Source organism: Macadamia integrifolia, chromosome 5 (assembly GCF_013358625.1).
Source record: "Macadamia integrifolia cultivar HAES 741 chromosome 5, SCU_Mint_v3, whole genome shotgun sequence".
NCBI lineage: Eukaryota > Viridiplantae > Streptophyta > Magnoliopsida > Proteales > Proteaceae > Macadamia > Macadamia integrifolia.
The window spans coordinates 12,011,531-12,033,164 of record NC_056561.1 but is presented as its reverse complement, the minus strand read 5'-3'; the positions used below and the strand labels follow the sequence as shown (position 1 = coordinate 12,033,164).

At 37.2% G+C, this 21,634-nt stretch overlaps 1 protein-coding gene and 1 long non-coding RNA gene across 2 annotated transcripts in view; both read left to right on the top strand.

Annotated features, from left to right (window-relative positions):
- The window catches only part of LOC122079574 (flavonoid 3',5'-methyltransferase-like), a 70,572-nt gene extending 49,219 nt beyond the window's left edge, over positions 1 to 21,353 (top strand). The window contains exons 4-5 of the mRNA XM_042646156.1: positions 20,559 to 20,692; positions 20,860 to 21,353. Of these exons, the coding sequence (XP_042502090.1) occupies positions 20,559 to 20,692; positions 20,860 to 21,156 (431 nt within the window). The 3' untranslated portion in view covers positions 21,157 to 21,353. The remainder of the gene's footprint in view (positions 1 to 20,558; positions 20,693 to 20,859) is intronic.
- On the top strand, positions 13,335 to 13,934 carry LOC122079576. The gene is made up of 2 exons (XR_006140467.1): positions 13,335 to 13,440; positions 13,702 to 13,934. It is a non-coding gene; the product is annotated as an uncharacterized LOC122079576 (long non-coding RNA).
- Positions 21,354 to 21,634: the final 281 nt, after the last annotated feature.

The window sequence follows — 21,634 nt, the reverse complement described above, 5'->3', positions numbered from 1 at the left end:
AAAAAAAAAAAAAAAAAAAAAGTGCCTAAGAAAGACCCGGACCAATCAACCCAAACCAGACCGATAGATGAGTGGGCTAATGGTTGTCGTCGAACTGTTGAGCAAGATTCTAAAACTCAGTATCAGTTATAGATCAATCAAGGCTAATACCAATCTGAATTGGCCTGCATCAGATAGAATTATCCAAAAAAAAAAAAAAAAAAAAAATCAATTTTTTATTATGTTTTTACCCTTGGGCCTTACCCATATATTGGGAACATATTGATTAAGATCGGGATCGGGCAAGGTCAATATCAATTCAATTTAGCCTATACTAACTGATCCGGTCCCTGTTTTAAAACCAGGAGGTGAAGGGAGCTCATTGATCATAAGGGTGTCGATTTAGAAGCAGAACCGGAAAATGAAACTGCCTATTAAAAATGAAAAGATTCAGTTGAATTTTGGTTTTAAACTAACACTCTACTACACTTGCAATCACTACCATGCCAAGAGGCACATCCCCTTACAAACGGTTTGAATAGGACATATGGTTCTAAATTTTATTTTATTTTACTTTTTTTAACCAGAAATTATTGAGGGTGCATAAGTCATTAGGGGTTGGCATTCCAACTCAAGGGAATGAAACAAGAGACCTCTCCCTGGACTTAAGCCGACACTCTATTACACTAACAACCACTACCATGCCAAGAGACACAGAGACACATTCCTACATGGCTCTAAATTGAGATACTCTTGATGGCCCAATCACAATGCTTCCCCTACATGGCTCTAAATTGAGGCTGCTATTGATGGTCCCATCACAAGGCCATTTCTTCCTTACCTTTTTTACCAATCCATCTAAGTTTCTCCTAAATTTGCCAACCATAGAGTGCAAGTCCATCCTCTTCAATAATGACACTTCATTGAATATCTAGTGCTACTTTTCTTTCACTTTCAATAATCATGAAGGTCTTCTTTTGGAATGTAAGAGGATTCAAGAAGGCCTCAGCACGCATGTCTCTGAAGAAACAAATAAGTGGTAAGGAGCCTGACATTCTTTGCCTGGCCGAACCTATGATCGACGCTTCTGCTTACCCTACTCACTTCTTTAGAAAATTGGGCTACGAAGCTGATCTCATCTGCAATTCTAGCAGACACAAAGTCCCAAACCTCTGGATGCTCTGGAAGAGAGGTATTCCTAAACCCTTTCCTATTTCCTCTTCTGAACAACAAATCTCTGTTAGGATCGTTTGGAAAGGCCAGCCTATTATAATCTCTTCAGTCCATTCGAGCAACTTTAGAGCCATTAGAAGAGAACTCTGGATCGAGCTTGGGTCAGTATCGGCCATGACTTATCCATGGATGGTGGTAGGTGACTTTAGCGCCACTCTGGCTTCCCATGAAAAACTAGGTCCTGGCACGTTTAATATGGGCTCGGCGGCAGAGTTTGAAGCAATGATTGACTCCTGTTCACTCATTAAATTAGCATCTCAAGGTCCAAAATTCACTTGGACCAATAATAGAAGAAGGGGCAATGTCTCTGCAGTGCTTGACAGGGGTTTCTGCAATGAGAATTGCCTGAACCACTTTTAGGACTGTGCTCAATGGGTCCTCCCTAGGGACTTCTCGGATCATTCTCCAATTTTATTCTTATCTGAGATGTCTCCCAGGCTTGCAAACTGCCCTTTCCGCTTTCACAAATTCTGGATAGAGCATCCTTCCTTCCTTCAGCTAGTTTCTGATTCATGGAATCATAGGATCTCAGGTCCTCCAACTTATGTTCTTGCTCAGAAACTGAAAAGTCTGAAGCCAATAATTAGAAACTGGGCAAGGGAAAACTTTCCAAACTTTGAAGTTGAACTGGTCAGAACTAGAAAGGCACTGGATGAGATTCAAGCTAAAATTGAGGTGTAGGGTATGGATGACATTCTCTTTGGGCAAGAAGATGATGCAAAATCTGCCCATCTGGTTGCTATGAAAAATCATGACAAATTATGGGCTGAAAAATCGAGGATCAGGTGGTTGAAGGAGGGGGACAGGAACTCAAAATTTTTTCATCTCTACACCAAAATTAAGAGAGCCAAGAATTCCATTAGACGTCTGAAAAAATCTGATGGGCCAGTTATCTCAAATCGAGACAACATTGGTAGCTACATGTCCAGCTTCTATGAAGATTTCCACAAGAGGGTGCCAGTGACGGATCACTTGGACTTACTACAGGGTATTCCCAGACTCATTGACGAGGTGGACCTTATTAGTCTGGTTGCGATCCCGGGAACAAACGAGATCAAACAGGCAGTGTGGGGTCTTGACCCTGATAGCTCTCCTGGTTCAGATGGCTTCCCTGGGTCATTCTTCCGCTTCTATTGGGATTCTATCTCTGAAGACTTTGAAAAAGCCGTGAGGGATTTTTTTGTTTCAGGTTTGATGCACCCGGGCCTGAACAATAATTTATTAGCTTTAATCACAAAAGTTAATGGAGCAATGTCTCTAGAAAAATTTCGGCCTCTCTGCATGGGAAACTTCTACGGCAAAGTGAACTCAAAAATTCTAGCAACCAGATTGTCTTTTCTCCTTCCTAGATTGATATCTGAAGAACAGGGAGTGCTCCAGAAAGGCTAGATTATTCATAACAACATAGCGCTGACATCTGAACTTGCAGATATTATGCACTCTTCTACAAGAGGGGGCGGTCTTGGTGCAAAAATAGACATCCAAAAGGCTTTTGACACCATTTCATGGGATTTTATTGTGCAGGTTCTGAAAAAATTTGGCTTCTCTGATACTTGGGGAAACTAGATTCATCAGATTCTCTCCTCTTCAAAAATTTCCATCCTATTAAATAGTGGTCCGGTTGGATATTTTGGTGTTGAAAGGGGGCTGCGGCATGGTGCCCCGATCTCTCCAATCCTATTTATCTTAGCTGAAGAGGTTCTCTGCAGAGGTCTCAAGCATCTTCTCTACAAAAGAAGACATCACAGCCTTGAAAGGCCCTAGAGGTGCGTCAGTCCCTACTCACTTGTTATTTGCTAATGACATTCTTATTTTCATCAATGCTTCCAGTAAATACGTGAGAAACTTGAAAGATTTTATCGGAAAGTATCAGGAATTCTCAGGCCAATCAGTCAACCTGTAAAAAAGCAAGCTCTTCATGGGCCCTATTCCAGCTTCTCGAAAACAAACCATAATAGACATTATGGGAATTCATACATGCAAGTTTCCCACAAAGTATCTTGGAGTGGAAATCTTCAAAGGCAGAGTTAAATCTCAATATGTGATGCCAACTCTGGACAAAGTTAGAGATAACTTATTAGAATGGAAAGGGAAGACTCTCTCAATAGCTGGTCGGATCCAATTAGTCAAATCTGTTATTTCCAGTATGCCTGTACACAATCATTCAATCTACTAGTGACCATCTTCAATGATTGTGCAAATGGAAAAGTGGATGAGAAATTTTATCTGGACAGGAGATTTAGACTCTTCAAAGGTAGTGACGGTAAAATGGGATCAAGTCTGCAAACCTATTGAAGAAGGGGGCCTTGGCATTCGTAGGATGCGAGATGTCAACACATCTCTACTTTGTAAAATGGCTTGGAACCTCAAGCATGGAAATTCAGCTTTTTCTAGCTTCCTTAAGGCTCGTTTTCTATCAAATGGCCACCCAAAATAATTTATTAGACCATCGTCTATTTGACCTAGAATTCACAAAGTTTGGAAGTTTGTGTCTAGTAGAGAGAGATGGACCATAGGAAATGGGAAAAAATTAATCTCTGGAACGACAACTGGTTGGGTGGATCTTCGATTGTGGAATCATGTGGCGGGGTTCTTTCACCTCTCTATAATTCCTTGACAACGGTTTCAGCTCTAATTTCAGACGGCAAGTGGGCCCTCCCTGAGGTCAACTCTGAAACACTAAAGGAGTTTTTTTTCTACAGCAAAAAAAATCCGAATTCCTCAGTTTGACTCGGAAGATCATTGCTTCTGGAGTGGATCAGAGTTGGGTGCTTTCTCCTCCTTCTTAGCCTGGAATGAAATCAGAAGAAGGAATCCTAAGGTCCCATGGATTTCCCTAGTGTGGAACAAATCTCTGCAGCCTTGCCAGTCGATTTTTGGATGGCGATTAATGCACAGGAAAATCCCTACAGATGATATCATTGCCCAAAGAGGCATTCAAATGGTCTCTAAATGTTGTCTCTGTGGTATGGATGCTGAATCATTCAACCACATCTTCTTAAGATGCAACTTCTCTGTGGATGTATGGAATCGATTTCTGGACTGCTTCGGACTATATTGGCCTATCCCCACTGATCTTCCTCACCTAGCCTTGTGGTGGACCAGGAAAAGAAGATCCCTTTCAGTGAAAGATCCATGGTCAATTGGGCTGGTAGTTATTGCTGATAATATTTGGAGAGAAAGGAATGGGAGGTTCCATGATGGCACTCTACATTCTACCCTTCACATATTTGAAAAAATCAAACAAGAAATTCAGCTCGCAAAATTTAGCACTCAGAGTGTTATTAACAACACCAGTGACCTTCTCTGCTGTCGTCGCCTTGGGATAACAATTAGCTCAAGAAGCCCTCCTCTTACGCTAGAAGTGACTTGGTGCAAGCCTTCTAGGGGTTGGTTAAAGCTGAATATCAATGGCTGCTCTTTAGGGAACCCTGGTAAAGCTGGCGCAGGGGGCGTCCTCAGAGACCACAAGGGAGGTGTCATTGGATCATTTAAAAGTTTTTTGGGTATCCAATCAAACTACTTTTCTGAACTCAAAGCTCTCATTGATGGCATTCTATTGCCTACAGTAATGAGGGCATCCTCACTTTGGATCGAATCAGACTCTGAAGCAGTTGTCTTAGCAGTCAAAGCTCGATCCATTCCTTGGTACTCTTATCAGGATTGGATCTCTTGCCTTTGGTTTCTTGACTCCATAACATGGAAAATTACACACTGCTTTCAAGAAGCAAATGTAGTAGCTGATTTTCTTGCAAAAGAGGCGGCAAAAACCGAGTCTTCAAGCTGCCCAGTTTCCTTCCCTACAAGGATTAACTCTGAAATTGCCCTAGATGCTATTTCCAGACCAAGATTTCGTTTTGTGTATTAGGGATTTTTTCTTCCCCTACTGATGGCAATGCCGAAGGTGGGGGGTAAATCTTCCCTCGTTCCTTTGTTCAGTATCTTTATATTTTATTGAACTTTCAGAATCTTTAGCAAAAAAAAAAAAACTTTAGTCCATATTTCACCTTTATATCCCATCCAGTATATGTTAAAATTGACTTGTCACTGATCTCCCACTGCCATATATAATAAGCTCATAATAGGTTTTGAGTTAAAGATTAAAAACATTAATTATGGTTTAATTTTATCTAAATTGTTATACCGCAAAATGTACATGCATGGTTTACTAATCAATATAAGCAAAAGTGTTCCAGTCATGTCAGGTTCCATGGTCGGAGAAGATTGTTTATGAGAATGCTCTCTTGTTTGTGACACTCATTAGTTTTATCTATACACGTATATTTATTATATTATATTATTTAAGGTGTGTCAAATAAGTCTCACGACTAATTAAAGGTAAATTCCTATGTCAAGAGTCAAGTCAAAGAAATGCAGAAGCTATATTTCTTATAATGTGATGCATTGGTGGGCAAATTTGATCTCGATACTTAATAACTTTTCTCTATATGCCCTTATCTCTTAGGGCTTGTTTTTTTGCCTTTTTCCTCTTGGATTGGCTTTCTTTGGGTAGAGTATTTACCTTCGATTAGTCGGAATGTTTTGTCTATTGTATTTGTTTTCTTTTCTATTTGATATATTTTCATTCATCAAAAATAAATAAATAAATAAATAAAATAAAAATACAAACAAATTTCCTCCATATATGCTTGGAGAGAAGGGATAGGATTCTTCTCCATAGAGCCAAGGGGCTGGAGAGTGATCCCACGGCTAGGGTGACCTTGGATGCATGCTCAGATCCTCCCAGTCATAGGATCACTTTCTGATCCCTAGACTCTGGATTTGAAAGGGAAGGTATTAGCTGTAGCAATTACAATGTTCTGTAATACTTTCTTTTCATATTTTGTATGTAGTTTCCATGTAATGTATAGGTCTGTCTTTCCCAGTTCTCTTTCCATGTATAGCCTTGTATATAATAATCCCCTTTATAATGGAATACACAAGAGGTGTGAACATCATGTGCAACCGCTGCATCGGTGTAGTAAAAATTGGGTGACTGAGAACCCCTTAAGATACGTACCTAGATGCACTCAGCCGTCTGATACTCACTGCATCTTATCGCTTATTGCCGAGGATGTCAACTCAGATGTTTTCACCATCTAAAGAAGAAACATGAGTTTTTCACTTTAGTTCTACATGTCTTTGAGGTTTTTTCTTGTTTTTCAATCAACATGTGATGAGTTTGTTTGCAGAGTTACTCGCCAAACGAAAATTAGTTCTCAACGTGTCAAATAATTTATAATCTTACTTTTTTGTCATTTCAATATGAACAAATTTCTTTTCCAGTGTGAAGGTAATAATGTGATTTTACATGTATACTCGAAAAAATATGCATGATAATAACGTATTCATACGTCACCTTCAACTTTTTTTGAAAACTCTTTTATGCCCCTATCTTAAAGATCTTTGGAAATAAGATAAGGGACAATTAAAAGAAGATGTCATGTTCTAATTTCTAAATACACCAATAGAGGTGTCACTCAATTCTTCGATCCCATCCCAGAGGTGCAAATTTGCTGACTCCCAACCCCTAATCTATTTTTGGGCTAAATTTTCCCAACCCTTGCAAGCCTGATCAAGTTCGGCCCAACTCATCCTTGGTGTTCTCAAAAACACAAACCATATGCCATGTTGGGTTGGTCCAACTTAATTATCCTTGACCTTATACTTGCCATATGATATGTCAGGCAGAGCTAAATTTTATAGGTAGGTAGGACCCAAAGTTCTCTACCAAAAGGCCTAGTCAAATCCAAGGGCCATCAACCTGCCCTTTCCTTTTTCCATGCAATGAGTTGGGCTACTGGGTGGGTTGAGCATTGGTGTGTTGATTGGTCAATCAATTTAGTATAATAATATAAGACTTTATTTTTGGCAGATAATTGCAATAGACCCAAATGGGGAAGCATATAGGGTTGGCTTACCTTTCATCCAAAAGACAAATATGAAGTGTTTGAGTTTAAAAATATGTTACTGCAATCGTACGGTATCTTATAACCAACGGATTGATCACAAGGAGATTAGTCACTCTATCTTATCCACCCTAAGTACAATGAGAGTAAACAAAGGGTGGTTGATTTTAGATTATGATCCTAGAACATGCATATAAACAAAAGAAAATGATCTACACATTCAACATCTAAATTAAACAGTTCTAATACCGGATTACTTTAATTAGAGAAGTAAAATAAATACTAAAAATAACAACTAAAAAAAAAATCTGCAAATAATAAATCTAAACTAACAAATAAAAAAAAAAAAAAAAAAAAAAACTGAAATAAAAAGCAAGTAAGTAAAGAAAAATTCTCAATACATCGGTCGAATTTCCGGGAGAGGCACTACTGTAGGCGTCACCTTCAATTATAGTACATACGTAAATAAGAACACAAGGGAAAAGAAATTAAAATAAAAATCCTATTTCCATTACTTGTATTTAAATAAAAATTTTAATTCTACTAATAAACATTGTCATACCTTGATTTTGTGTAAACTGGATNGTATAATACTATGATGATATAATGATATGGTGCTCATCACAAGGCTATGATCGCGAATCAAGTACACCACCTTACGGGAGTAGGGTTATAGGGAATAAAAGAAACGGGAGATGAAAAGACATTGTATCAGTATTGAATTGGTTAAAGCGAATGACCCATATCGATATTGGGAAGAGGCTGCTACTGATTTCTGGCCAATCCCATATTGTTTTAGCGGTATGGATTAAGGGTAAGAAAAAAAAAGCGTCTGCCACTACCAATACAAACCCAATTTAGTTTATCGGATCAGTATGTAGAACCATGTCTTCAGCAGTTCTGAAAAAATAGATAATTTAATTAGGGCACAAGATTGCAATCCGTTTGTGCTCTCCCACGTCTTGACACAAGGGACGAGCTGGCATAGGTAGAGGCAGACGCTCCTCCTGACTAAGCGGGAAGTATGCAAGCGGATAAGATTTTTTTTTTTTTTTATTAAATTAACTAAAAAGAAGGTGAGAGAGTATTTGTAAAAGAAATTTGGCAACGAATACACGGCATAATATAGAAAAGTGTGCGTGCACGCCAGAATTATAAGGATTCAATGTTATAGAATATAAAATTGACTTCTAACTAGAGAAGTGAGATCTTTCTGGTGCCTCAAAATGATCCAAAGAATTCAATGGAAAAGCAAATCATAATGGAAGAAGAAAAAGATGAATATGATCCATTAATTGGAAAAAACAAAGGCTGCCATGTAGGGGTGAAACAGGCGGGTTGGGCTAGGTTTCTTAAGACCTCAATTCAACCCTATTGGGCTCAGGGTTGGGTCAGGTTGACACTAGCTGGTCCATTATTTATTTATTTTATTTTATTTTTGTTTTTTTTTTTATTATTATTTTTATTCAAAGGATCACAAATGTTAAGCTTATACTTATCAAAGCGGAGGTGGGGGAGATGTTAAAACTATGGCCAACCCTTGTCCACCCTAATCCATGAATTTGTAGCAAGCAAGGTTGTCAATTTAGTTATAAGATAAATCTTTTAATCCCTCAACATCACCACATCTCCCAAAAATTGAACAAGCCAAATTTTGGCCTAGTTCTTCATGATTGCTATTGTATCTAAAATTCATATTAATACATGACATGAGACACAAAGACAATCTATGTAAAAAAAGGGGGGAAATAATTTAGTCATTTATCGTCTTAACTCAACAGATAAGAATATGTGGCTTGTGTAACACATGATGTGGGTTGAAGTCATACAGACAAATGATGTGGGCCTATGGGATGGGGAACACAATTACTGCACAATAATACAGGGTTAAAATTGGGCCAAGTTGGGCCAGGCCATGCTGGGCCTAGGTCTCAACCCAGGGCTGGGTCGGGCTGGGCTGGGTTGACCCTCATAACTGGGTTATATAGCGTTCAGGCTCAAGGCGGGTTCGGACAAACTTACCACCTACTGCCGTGAATAGAAATTGAGACGGTCATGATGAAGCACAGGCTGTCATGATCTTTGTTAAGAGAAATGAAAAAAAACAACATATACACGGAGGAAAGATAAAGACAAAGATAGACTGATTTACTTGATAGGTTTTGGTGTTGTTTGATCTGTTGGAGATGCCCCGTCTATTCCATTATTGTTCCTTTTATAACTTCGAATTTCCACAACAGCAAGAGAGTAATTATAACTACTCAAACCAATGAAAATTGCACACTTGTCACTCTCCTAACTCCATCCTTGGGTTATTTCGTCTACGGATGTCAATCCGTCCGGCCTAACCAGGCTTGACGGTGTGAAATTCTTACACGCATCGGCTTTTGAAACATATGGGAACCGGAGTTCATGTACATTTGGTTGCATTCCTAATTCTTGATTCTATTGATTCTTGTTATTCAAGATCAATATGGGAGTGAAAATCTTTTTGGCATGGTCGTTTTAATTCCTTGCTCCCACGGATTGAACCAATTCAAAACCTCACCAAGAATTAGGAATCGAGAAGCATTTAAGCCCCGTTTGGTTGCACTTCAATTTCAAAGGAGTGATCTTGACATAAAGGTTTTTTCCTTTTTTTATTTATTTATTTATATTTTTTTTTAGTCGTTTCTATTTCTCATGGTGGTATCTTTTTTCTTCTTCTTCTTCTTCTTCTTTTTTCCCATAGATTATGCATTGTACTCTTTTTTTCTTTTAATTAATTTTCTATTAGCTCAAAAAGAATTCCAAACTAATGCCTTCAAACAGCTCAGCGAATACCATTCCTCAACTGTTTCCAAGTTGGATTCACTGTAACTCTATAAATTAACACAATGATCATTTTGAAGATTAAGAAGAAGAAACAAAGAAAGAAGGTTGCAGGTTAAAAAGAGAGTTGTTTAGTAAGAGATGGCCAAGTTCTTCACTCCTACTTTTCTTATCCTTTTCTTAGCTCTGCTTTTCATCTCAGGTGATCTACGGATTTAGATATTTTTCAATTCTTAATCGTGTAATTCTTGTGTAATTCTCTCTACATACGTGACACCTGTACAATTTCAAAATCCAAAGGTTGTAAAAGTTTGGAGTTAAAATGATTTTGAATTCCAAAAAACTTCTACAATCATTGAATTTTGAAAATGAAAAAGTGTCGCTTGCTCAGATAGAATACATGTTTTCCTCATTATTATTATTATATCTAATTTCCTCTTCCTTAACTAGAATTCCTTTCTTTACTATTTTCTTATTTTGAAAATGCTACAGTACAGGTGAAGGTGAATGCTCGTCTTTGTTACCAGGTTTTGGGTGACTATGACAGTAAGTGTGCTGCAAGATGTAAGGCAGCCCGTGGACCTAACGCCACGAGTCAATGTTTGAATCCACCTTCGCACAAATCCATCTGTATATGTGGGTTCCCTTGTCAATCGGCTCTAGAAAAAATGGCATTCCCAACGCACAAAATGAAAACTTGCTTAATTAATTCATTGCCGACAGTGATAAATTTCTTGGGTTTTTCTTTGCTTTTGCAGCTGTTTCTCCTTTTACTCTTTCTTAATAAGATTTCCTTGCTGGTTCTCAGCAAAAAAAAAAAAAAAAAGTATAAACTTAACTTAATATAGACCAAAAAAAAAAAAAAAATTACGTCCCACTAGTGATTAAATTTGCTTTCCAACGAAAACCTTTGTGACAGAAAAGGAAATTTGAGATTCCATTCTAAATCTAAGGGCAGAGGATGTGCATGCAGTTGGCTTGCGGATGCTAACGGCATGCATCGATGGTGAGCAAGGGTGTCAAAACCTGTTCCGAGCCGATAAAATCGATCGAAGCTGACCGATAAAACCTTAATCGAACCAAACCGACCTTTATTGGATTGGTTTTGGACTGAGGTATGTTGGGACCAGCTAAAAATCGGTTCAAACCTAACCGATCAATAACCAAACCGAATGAAACTGATAAAAAAATAAATGATTATGAGATTATAAATTGGTGAATAGTCTATCCATTTTTTACAATATTAGTGAGAAAAATTTTTATTGTAATGGGAATTGTTACAAATCATTGAATATTAGGTTATGAATAGAGAAATTGATTTGTAAATTGTAATAATGCTTCCATTGATTCCCTTGTTCACTATACAAAACTAGTTGGATACTTAAATGAATGATTGGATAATAGGATTCATTTTGTGATTTCAATATTAGTTATCTCCTTAGTAATTTGTTATCCATTGGTTTCAATATTAATTGTCTTTCCCTTACAACGATAAACCATGATTTAATAAAAAAATTAAAGCGTTTTTTTCATAAAACCTGAATGGTTCTCATTCAACCCTGGTATGACACGATCCATGCGGTTGTGGGGTCAATATGGGCCCGCAGGACTCGTCATGCCAAAGGCTTGGATACCCGTCGTTAGCAAAAAAAAAAAAGTTATGAATGTAAGATTTCATTATGGTTCAAGCCCACTAATAAACCGATCTAAACCGGTATTATCCCGATATTGAAAAATCAAAATAAACTGAAATCAAACCGGACCAAAACCGAAACCAACCAAAAACCAAAGTTTCTTAACGGATTGGTTTTGATCTCCCTCATTCCTAGACCGAAACCGATTTAACCCAACCAAAACTGAACTAAACCGGCCAATTGACACTGTAGGATGGGAGGGGTAGGGAAATCTTTTTCAATAAGTGAGTGAATTTATTTCAGAAAAAAGTGGGGAGGGGGAGAAAGTTAGAATTTTGAAGTAAAACTAATAAAAAAAAATATGCCATTTTTTTTTTTTTTTTTTGGATTGGGGGAGGGGGTTGGTAGATGTGGGATTTAGTTTGGTAATAGATATCATTTAGATTTTATTGGGAACATAAAATAAAAAATAAAAAATTAAATTCAACCAATCTGAGATAAGAATTTGAAACCTCAGATTAAAAAAAATAAAAATAAAATCCAAAAATGTGATGCAAGCATATATGTAGAGATGAGATAGAAAAATACTTTTTTTTTTCTGATGGGGTTTAGTTTTCTTGCTTGAGCATAAGGCTTAGGTTTAATTTTGAGGAACATAAGGAAAGATAAGATTTCAATTGAACTTTTCTTTACCATGTAAGCAGAAAAGTTTCCAAAATAATAGCTTCATAAAACAACCCTAAAATCATCTTTTCCCTAATATGAAACCAGGACACTTTCTTGAATATCAATTTCCTAAAATAATAGCCTCATAAAACAACACAAAATTTATCTTTCCCCTAATATGACATCAGGACTCTTTCCTAAATAACCAATTTTCCAAAATAATAGCTTCATAAAACAACACTAAATTTATCTTTCCCCTAATATGACCAGGACTCTTTCTTAAATAATCAATTTTCCAAAATAATAGCCTCATAAAACAACACTAAAATTATTTGTCCCTTAATATGACACCAGGACTCCCCTAATATGACACCAGGACTCTTTCCTAAATGATCAATTTCCAAAATAATAGCCTCATAAAATAACACTAAAATTATCTGTCCCCTAATATGACACCAGGACTCTTTCCTAAATAATCAATTTCCAAAATAATAGCCTCATAAAATAACACTAAAAAAGTATCTTTCATGATAGCAGGACTCTTTCCTAAATAAATAATCTCTCTCTCTCTCTCTCTCTCTCTCATTGACACTGCTAGATTTACTAGTTAGAGCCCATTGACGCCCCTAGATTTACTAGTGATGAGAATAAGGTAATTCAGTGCTTCTTTCATAAGTGGAAAATAATGGAAGATATTTCATAAAAAAATAAAAAGCAAATAAGGGAAGATAAAACCATGAAAGATATATTTTATCTACTAATTAAAGGATAATATTTTTCCAAACAAGGAACAATATCCTTTCCAGGGCAGCTGGGCACCCAGCACATATTTAATGTTTAGGAGCTCCTTGGATTGTGTGTCTGTGTGTTCGGATGTATGCTCGGGTGCCCTCAGCCATTAGATGTACGCTGGAGAGGTCCAGGTACCCCAAACAATGGGTTTCACCAAAACAAAAGAAGAAAGACACCCTAATAATTTCCACCCAGAAGACAGCAAGGATCTTTCCAAAATTGTTGGTATTATTAATGCTGGCCAGAAATTGCAATCATTGATGTGCCTATAAATAGACAATAGTATCATACCAAGAAGAAGAAAAGAAGAAGATCATCAAAAGAAAAGGAGAAACCAATTAGAGGAAGTCGTGGGATTAGTAAAAAGATGGCCAAGGCTTTACATATCTTTCTCTTCATTGTTCTCCTCATCTTAGGTTTACAACCATCTCTAACCTCGTAACTATGCATTAGATTCATTTAGGACAAAGTTTTTTTTCACGACAAAGAAAGGGTCCTGATGTGACCTCCCCTCTCTTCCCATATATTGCCCCTATTGTGCGATGTTAATAGACCATGGTGAACTGACGTCTATCCACCATGAACTTAGGAAAACTCCGTCCATTAATTCATTTATGTTATTTTGATATATACATGAGGTTCATGAAAAGGTGTTTTTTGTTGTGAAATGAAAGCAGTGGAAGTGACGATGGTGGCGAAGAAGGTGAATGGTAAGGAACCATGTATGCAAATATGGCGTGGCTGTGGCAGAGACTGTGCCATAAAATGTCAATCTGCAGCACGAGGACCTCATGCCAAGAGTTCTTGTCAAGTACCCCCGGGGGAACACGACTTGTTTTGTGTATGCAAATGGAAATGTTGATCTCTCTTTACAAATGGTCATTAATAAAAATAAATAAACTCTCTCTCTCTCTCTCTCTCTCTCTCTCTCTCTTGAAGTGATTAGAACCATAATAGATCCTCTTGATCCTCTAATTATGAGAGAAATCTCTTTAATCAGTATTGCATGATAGAGGTAGAGGAGGGTCCAAGGAGCACTCAAATTGAATCTCAGGTCTATCGAACTTAGGGTTTCCAAGATATTGTTTTTCTCCCTCAACCCTCAGTCATCGTTTGAGGAATCAGATCGGATCAATTTGAATCGGCGAGATCGAATTGTATTGGTCCTGTCTGATCATGATTCTTGGCCGATATCATATCACTGAATCAGTAAAAAGTATATTATTTTACTGTTTAACCCCTGAAATGATACAGGCAACCGATCAAGATCAGTCAAGTATCAATATCAGTCTCAGTGAATATCGATATGACATACGGCCAATATGATACCGATACTTGAAACCATCATATAGGGTTTGGGATCTGTTCCTATTAAAATTCTCATTTATACATACGTAATGATCGAAGCGTAGTGGTAAGTGAGGATGTAAATGGATAGGTTGAAATCTAAATTTGATTCGCATCTAAATCCGCTTAGGGGGTGTCCATAAGTAGGAATGTAAACGGATAGTTGTTCAAATTGCATCTGTATCCATTCAGGGGGTGTTCGTGAGTAGGAATGTAAATTGATAGTCAAAAGTGATTTGATTCACTATCTGTATTTGTTTAGGGGGAGTCAGTTTCGGGTTAGAGGGTATCCACCCAAAACATAATATATCTTATTCAACTAGACATCAATTTAAAATAAAAAGTTAAGTAGCTAAATGATCTGAAGATTTTTGAAGATTTGACATACTCTAGAGAACAATGAAAAGAGCTAAGACGACTGAGAGACAAGTATTGAGAGTGAATCATATCCGTCGGGTGAGGAAGATCTAGGTTAGATAAGTCAAAAATATAAATGGATAGTCTAAAATCCGAATTTCTAAGTACTCGCATCCCACTAGGAGATATCCATAGGGTGTCTACGTAGATGAGATTTTCAATATTTCATGCTGCCTAATGAATGGATTGCCATTGTGCATTTATTTACCCTAAAAAAAAAAGTCTCAATTTGTGTATTTTGTGTCCTAGTTGGTAGACTTTGGGTCAAGTAGAGTTACTCTCTTATGTTATATATGGTAATTTGAAGACCGTGGAGACCCCAAAACTTGGAGGAGCTCTTCTCTTAGATTGCTTCTACTTATCCATGCTTACCTTTACACTTAATCCCCTTTTTTTTTTGGAAGTTATCATCTTATTGATGTTCACAGAGGATTATCTCCTGAAATATAATTCTTCTACCTCTTGATCACATGGAGTGAACCAAGTTGATTATCTATGACCATAGTATGATCTAATTTTGTAACTTTAGGGACCATGACTGAAACAGCTACTCACCAAAAAATGATCTCGATAAGAAGTTACAGAACCTTAGCAATAGAATTTTAGGGTGTAAATAGAGTAACTCATTTATGTGGTCTATGGAAGAGAGCTATTTGCTGGCTTATTTCATCGATGAGATAGATGTAGGTAGGGCAAAAGTTTATTTTGGAGTTGGTTTATTCCCTTTTATGGTAGAATAGAAAATTACTGATCATTATGTGAACTAGCAATGGCTTCAGACCAACATAGGTCATATAGCCAATGAGTGGAAATTAATCTGTCACACACATAAGAGACAAGGCCTTCCAAGCTAGGGCATCTGCGATACCATTCAGAGGCCGTGGAATAGAATGAAAAGAAACAGAGATGAAAGACGTTACAAGACTTTTCACATCTGAAATAGCTGTAGCCACCTCAAGGGGGGGGGGATTGTGCCTCACATCATTTAAATACTCATACACTTCCTTGCTATGTATCCCCACCTGAAGATGAGTATATCCTGCTGCAATAGCTGAAGATAATGCTTGACGTATTGCTAAGATCTCATCTTGCAAGGGTGAAGTGAGACATTGAGGGATAGAAACAGCATGCAATTGAGTTTCATTATTATCCCGAAATATGAATCCCAAACCGCCGTGAGACTTTCCTCTAGGTAGAGCAGCATCACAATTTACCTTCAAGTATCCAATTGATAGAGGCATCCACCTACCTTCTTCACTTGCTTCCCTTTGACTTGGTGCTGGTTGAGTCCGCTAGGGTTTAGTTGTCGTCATCTGAAATTCAATAAAATCCTTCTCTGCAACCATAATTACCTCTTGAGGGCTCCAGTTCTTTATATTAAACATATCATTCCTAGCCCACCATAAGTACCAACATAAGAAGGAGGCTTTAGATAGAGATTCACAAGCTATCTTCTTATCATGGTGAAAAATACTATCCCAACCAGCTAACCTTTTTGAAAATATTGGCACCTGATCAATGGGTGGGATGTAAGACAAAGAACTCCCAAACCATACGGCTTTAGCAAATGAACATTCAAGCAATATGTGATCAGCCATTTCCTTTAGTACTCCACATCGTTTGCAAGAAGAATCAATATGGAGTTGCCATGACAGTAACCCATCACCCTGACCCGACACATGATGTGGTCGAAAATCCGTTCTTCATGAAATGGAAATGGACATTTATAGAGATATTTTCTCATGTGTTTTTATTGTTTCTATTGTAAGTGTGATTCCTATGCACTTCCGCCCCCCCATCAGATGCAATTCTCCATAATGCTTCAAAAATGGATCTATTGTTCATACAATCACTTAATCGTACAAATCAGTGGCTAACATCTGTCCTTTTTATTCTTAGATATACCTCTTTATGCTTATAATGATAAAAAGTAGAAGAGGTGTTGATCACTGACTTATACAATCAGATGATCGTACAAGCAACGGATCCTATCTCTAATGCTTCCCGCTTGTGTGACCAAAGCATCAATGCGTAGACCAATGAGAGGAAGTGCAAAGACACTTTCAATGCATGGGGCGGGGGAGCACAGTCTTTCCATACCCACCAATGTCTAATAGACACACACAATCAAATAGTTTTCTTTTTCCCTATATATATTTATTACTTTTTCCTCTTATCATTTATCACCTCTTTTTCCCTATATATATTTACTACTTTTTTCCCTTCTCATTATCACCTCCGTTAGTTGCTCCACACCAAAGCTTCAGTCCTAGCTTCAGCCATGGCAGAACATGAAGGAAGAGGCATCCTCAAAAGTGAAACCCTCCTCAAGGTTTTGTGACTTTCCCACTCCATTATCAGATCAGGAACCTGAAAGCTAACAAGATCTCTTACATTATTTTCTGTTTGCTTTGGTGTTTGGTGTTTGTTGTGGTTTGTGTTGTTGTAATACAGTATATCTTAGAAACGAGTACGTATCCAAAGGAAGCTGCTCAACTCAAGGAACTAAGAGAGGAAACTATTAAGAAGTATGGCCCCATGTAAGTTTCACTCACTCCAGGGGTTTAGGTTTTTAGGCTTTCTATTTTGTTGAGAAGAGGATGATCAGACTTGGGAAGTTGGGATATTTGTTTTGGTTGGGAGCGGGGTGTGAAGTTTTCAGACCAAATCCTCTCAAGTGCGCTTAATGTGCAACCAAAGGTCAGGGTGCGTACCTAGGTTCTAACAGTTGTCCGATTGGCACCGGGGCACTAGAGAGGATCCGAATCCATATCCAGAGTTTTTTGTCCAGGGAACTGACTCCTGTACCAGCATGGGGGTCAATGCAAGCATCCATGGAAACGTCAAAAGGGATGGGATTTTTCTCTCTCATAAAGGGGTGGGTTAGTCATTTCGCAAAGGCCTGTGTTTAGGGACAATGGCCATGCTCCCGGACATGCTCTTTTTGCCCAATTAGGTGTTTGTGAGCTTCTTTTGCTTTTATGCTGTGATATATCCTAAGTATGGTTTGATGTTAAATCGTATCGAATCAATTAAAATTGTTTGGATCAGATGCCAATATACTGAACCAATCTCGATTATTGGCTGATATTATATTGGTGGATTGGTACGGGTAAGGGGTAAAATGTTCAAAATTTTGGATTTAAACTTAAAATCAAGGGTATTTCTTTTTGATCCAGAGCAATCTGGAAAGAAATCAGCCTTGACCGATCCCAATCTCAATGCCAAATTCTCAAACCGTGATCCCAAATCTCTCTACTGATGACCATGCAGAAGGTGGAGGTTTTTCCTAGGATAGCTTCGTTGGATTTTTCTAAGGTCTCCTAGATTGTATTTTGTACCATTCTCTTTGATTTCTTATTATTAAATATATAAGTCACTGAATTTTAGCAAAAATTATATGCATTTAATATTCTTACACTTTAAATTTCCATTTTTATCCTTATCTAAATTTTAAGATTACTATGAGTCATTGAGTCTCACATATAAAGTGCTTTAAAATTCGAAAGAAAAGTGACAAACTAATAACTGATGGGCATTTTAAAATAAAAATTAAGGTATTGATAAAGTGTAAAGAAAAGAAGTGGGAATGAGATCCTTTGTAGCGTATATTAGCGTGTAACATAGATCTAACGATCGAAAATACCTAGTGCTACGTGTTGAGCATTTTTGGCCTTTGGATGATGAGCTACACACCTTGTGCACTACAGAGGAGTCCGATCCGAAGAAATGGGGTGTGCATTAAAAAGTAAAAAACACCTTACTCACCTGGATCAAGTCGACTTGTCAAGTTTTTTAAAGGGCGAGTTGAGTTAGAAAATCTGATTTTCCAATAATGATCTAAGGTTTAATATGTAAAAATATGTTTTTTCATTCATATGTTTTATGCGTGTATTTACTAACTTTGTTCCTTAATGGGAGGATATTAATTAAAGCTAGTAAAATTTGTTCAATTTGATTAGATAGTGTAAGATATTTGTATGGGATGACTTTGTGTTTTTTTGTGTATGCATGCAAGTAATGATTTGACATTTCTATGCACACGAGAGAAGTGTCAGATAGACATCCAATCATAAATAATGGTGTCATTCAATTCGGTTTTGTATTTATGTCATTATTCTGTTTTGACCCGGTTTCTACTCAATTTGAATCCTTTTGGAATAACTTTTACAACTTCACCAATTAAATAAAAATAAATAAATAAATAAACTTCATTTGATATTTCCATAATCAGTCAAACTTTTTCAATCATTAAAAAGAAATGGAATTTATCATTTACATTGATTAAAAATTTTAAACTATATGATTTGTCCAAACAAATAGTGCACATTCTCTGATTAATTTATAAAGTGTGAGTATTTATATGCATTTTTGAGAGTCAAGATACCAAACCATGCAGTGTGAGGCCAAACCTACTTTCTTCATATTTAGGTGACTTTTTGTTCCTTATTTTTCTTATTACAAATGAAATGAATGACTCATCATCAAGATCTCGCCGTTTGATTAGCACAGGAAAAAGATATTTTCAAAAGTGAAAGTAATGATATGATATGAGAATTCAATCACATGATCACAATACCGGTGGTGATAGAATTCTTCCTTTAGAGTGGGAATAGTCCTTATAAACCGTTTCCACTCCAAAAAGGGTGAGAGCTCCAAGGAAGAAATAAGGATGGTTCCAAGGGGATTTGAATCAAGATATGATTCTTCTTGAGACGCTTTACTCACTACAAACCACTAATGGACAAATCCCCTTTGGGGTTAAAAGAAAAACTTGATCATATATGAATATATATATATATATATATATTTCTGTGCTTGAGAGTATATATATAAAACCAATGGAAGTCTATTCTTGAGATGGATAAATGTTTTGCAGGAGCATCATGGGTGTACCTGCTGATGAAGGGCAGTTCATAGCAATGCTTCTAAAGCTCATTAATGCGGTGAAGACATTAGAGATTGGTGTCTTCACTGGCTACTCCCTTCTCACCACTGCTCTTGCATTGCCCCATGATGCTAAGGTGCGTTGCAATCACAGTCCCGCTCCCCCTCCCCCATTTCTTTTTGGTGGAGTTTTTCATTTTAGTTCTACATGTCTTTGAGGAATCTTCTTGCCTTCCAATCAACATGTGATAAGTTTGTTTGCAAGAGATGCTCGACAATAAAAAAACTAGTCTTGTCAAATAATTTGTAATCTTTTTTTTTTTTATCATTTCTAGATGAACAATTTTTTTTCCAATGTGAAGGTAATAGTGTTTACTTGAAAAAATATGCATGATAATAACATATTGATACGTAACTTTCAACTCTAGCCTCACAATGTTGTGCAAGATTAATGGGACCGGGGTGTTACATAGGACAGATTTTCAACTTTCTTGATTTACGTGTACTCAATTCTTCTATCCCAGCCCAAAGTTGCAAAGTTGCATACTTCCAACCTCTAACCTATTTTTGGCCTAAATTCTCCCAACCCTTGCAAGCCTGATCAAGTTCGACCCAACTCACCTTTGGTGTTCTCAAAGATTGAGTTGGTCGAACTTAATTATCCATGCCCTAATACCTGCCATGTGGTTTATCAGGCAGGGCCAAATTTTGTGGACAGATAGGACGACCCAAAGTCCTCTACCAAAAGGCCTAGTCAAATCCAAGAGCCCATCAACCTGCCCTTTCTTTTACCATGCAATGACTTGGCTTACGGGGTGGATTGCGTATTGGTTTGATGATTAGTTAATCGATTTAGTATTATGATATAAGACTTTATTTTGGCAGATAATTGCAATAGACCCAGATGGAGAAGCATACAGGGTTGGTTTACCTTTCATCCAGAAGGCCAATGTGGAGCACAAAATCAACTTCATCGAATCACCTGCCATGCCAGTCCTGAATGAAATGTTAAGAAATGTGATCTCTCTCTCTCTCTCTCTCTCTCTCTCTCTCTCTGTGTGTGTAAAATAACTTCTTTCATTGAACTGGTTGGAGTCAAAGTGCAAATTTTAGAGCATCAAATGAAACAGAACAGTGAATTAGCTTACAATGTATAAACCTAACCTATGGGATGTGATGTGCAGGGTAGCCATGATGAAAAAGGCTTTGACTTTGCATTTGTGGATGCTGACAAGGAAAATTATTTGGAATATCATGAGACACTGATGAAACTAGTTAAGGTGGGAGGGATTATCGCATATGATAACACTTTGATGTTTGGTGCTGTTGCAATGGGGGAAAATGATGAGATGCCACCATTCATGAGGAAATACAGAGGCCCCTTGATGAAGTTGAACAGCTTCTTAGCTTCTGATCCTCGGATTGAACTCTCACACATTTCCATTGCTGATGGCCTTACCTTGTGTAAGCGTCTCTATTAACATTTAAGGACCTCTCTCTCTCTCTCTCTCTCTCTCTCTCTCTCTCTCAAATAAGAATTGTAAGAATATGAAAAGCAACAAGAGTTTTGGAATTTGAGATGTATGAATATTTAGCTGATCCCATTTAATTGGGATAAGGTTATGATTATTGTTATTGGGATGTATGAATATTTATATATTTTGTTTTGCTTGGTTAAGATCTATGGCTACTCACTTTGTCCTTATGATTGGTCTCTCTTCCTGTTTTATTAATGGGAAAAGTATCTAGATATGTACCATCACTTAGTGTATATTTCTTGAGCATATTATCTATTCATCTTCACCTTCATAATAATATACACAACTACTAAAATCATATATTTACCATTGTTTTATTAATGAAAAACATGGCCTAGATGCTTGGTAGCATTCTGGTAAATATATCAAACACAAATGATTATGTGAGTTAGGGAATACCTTTGATATTGTCTTCATCTAT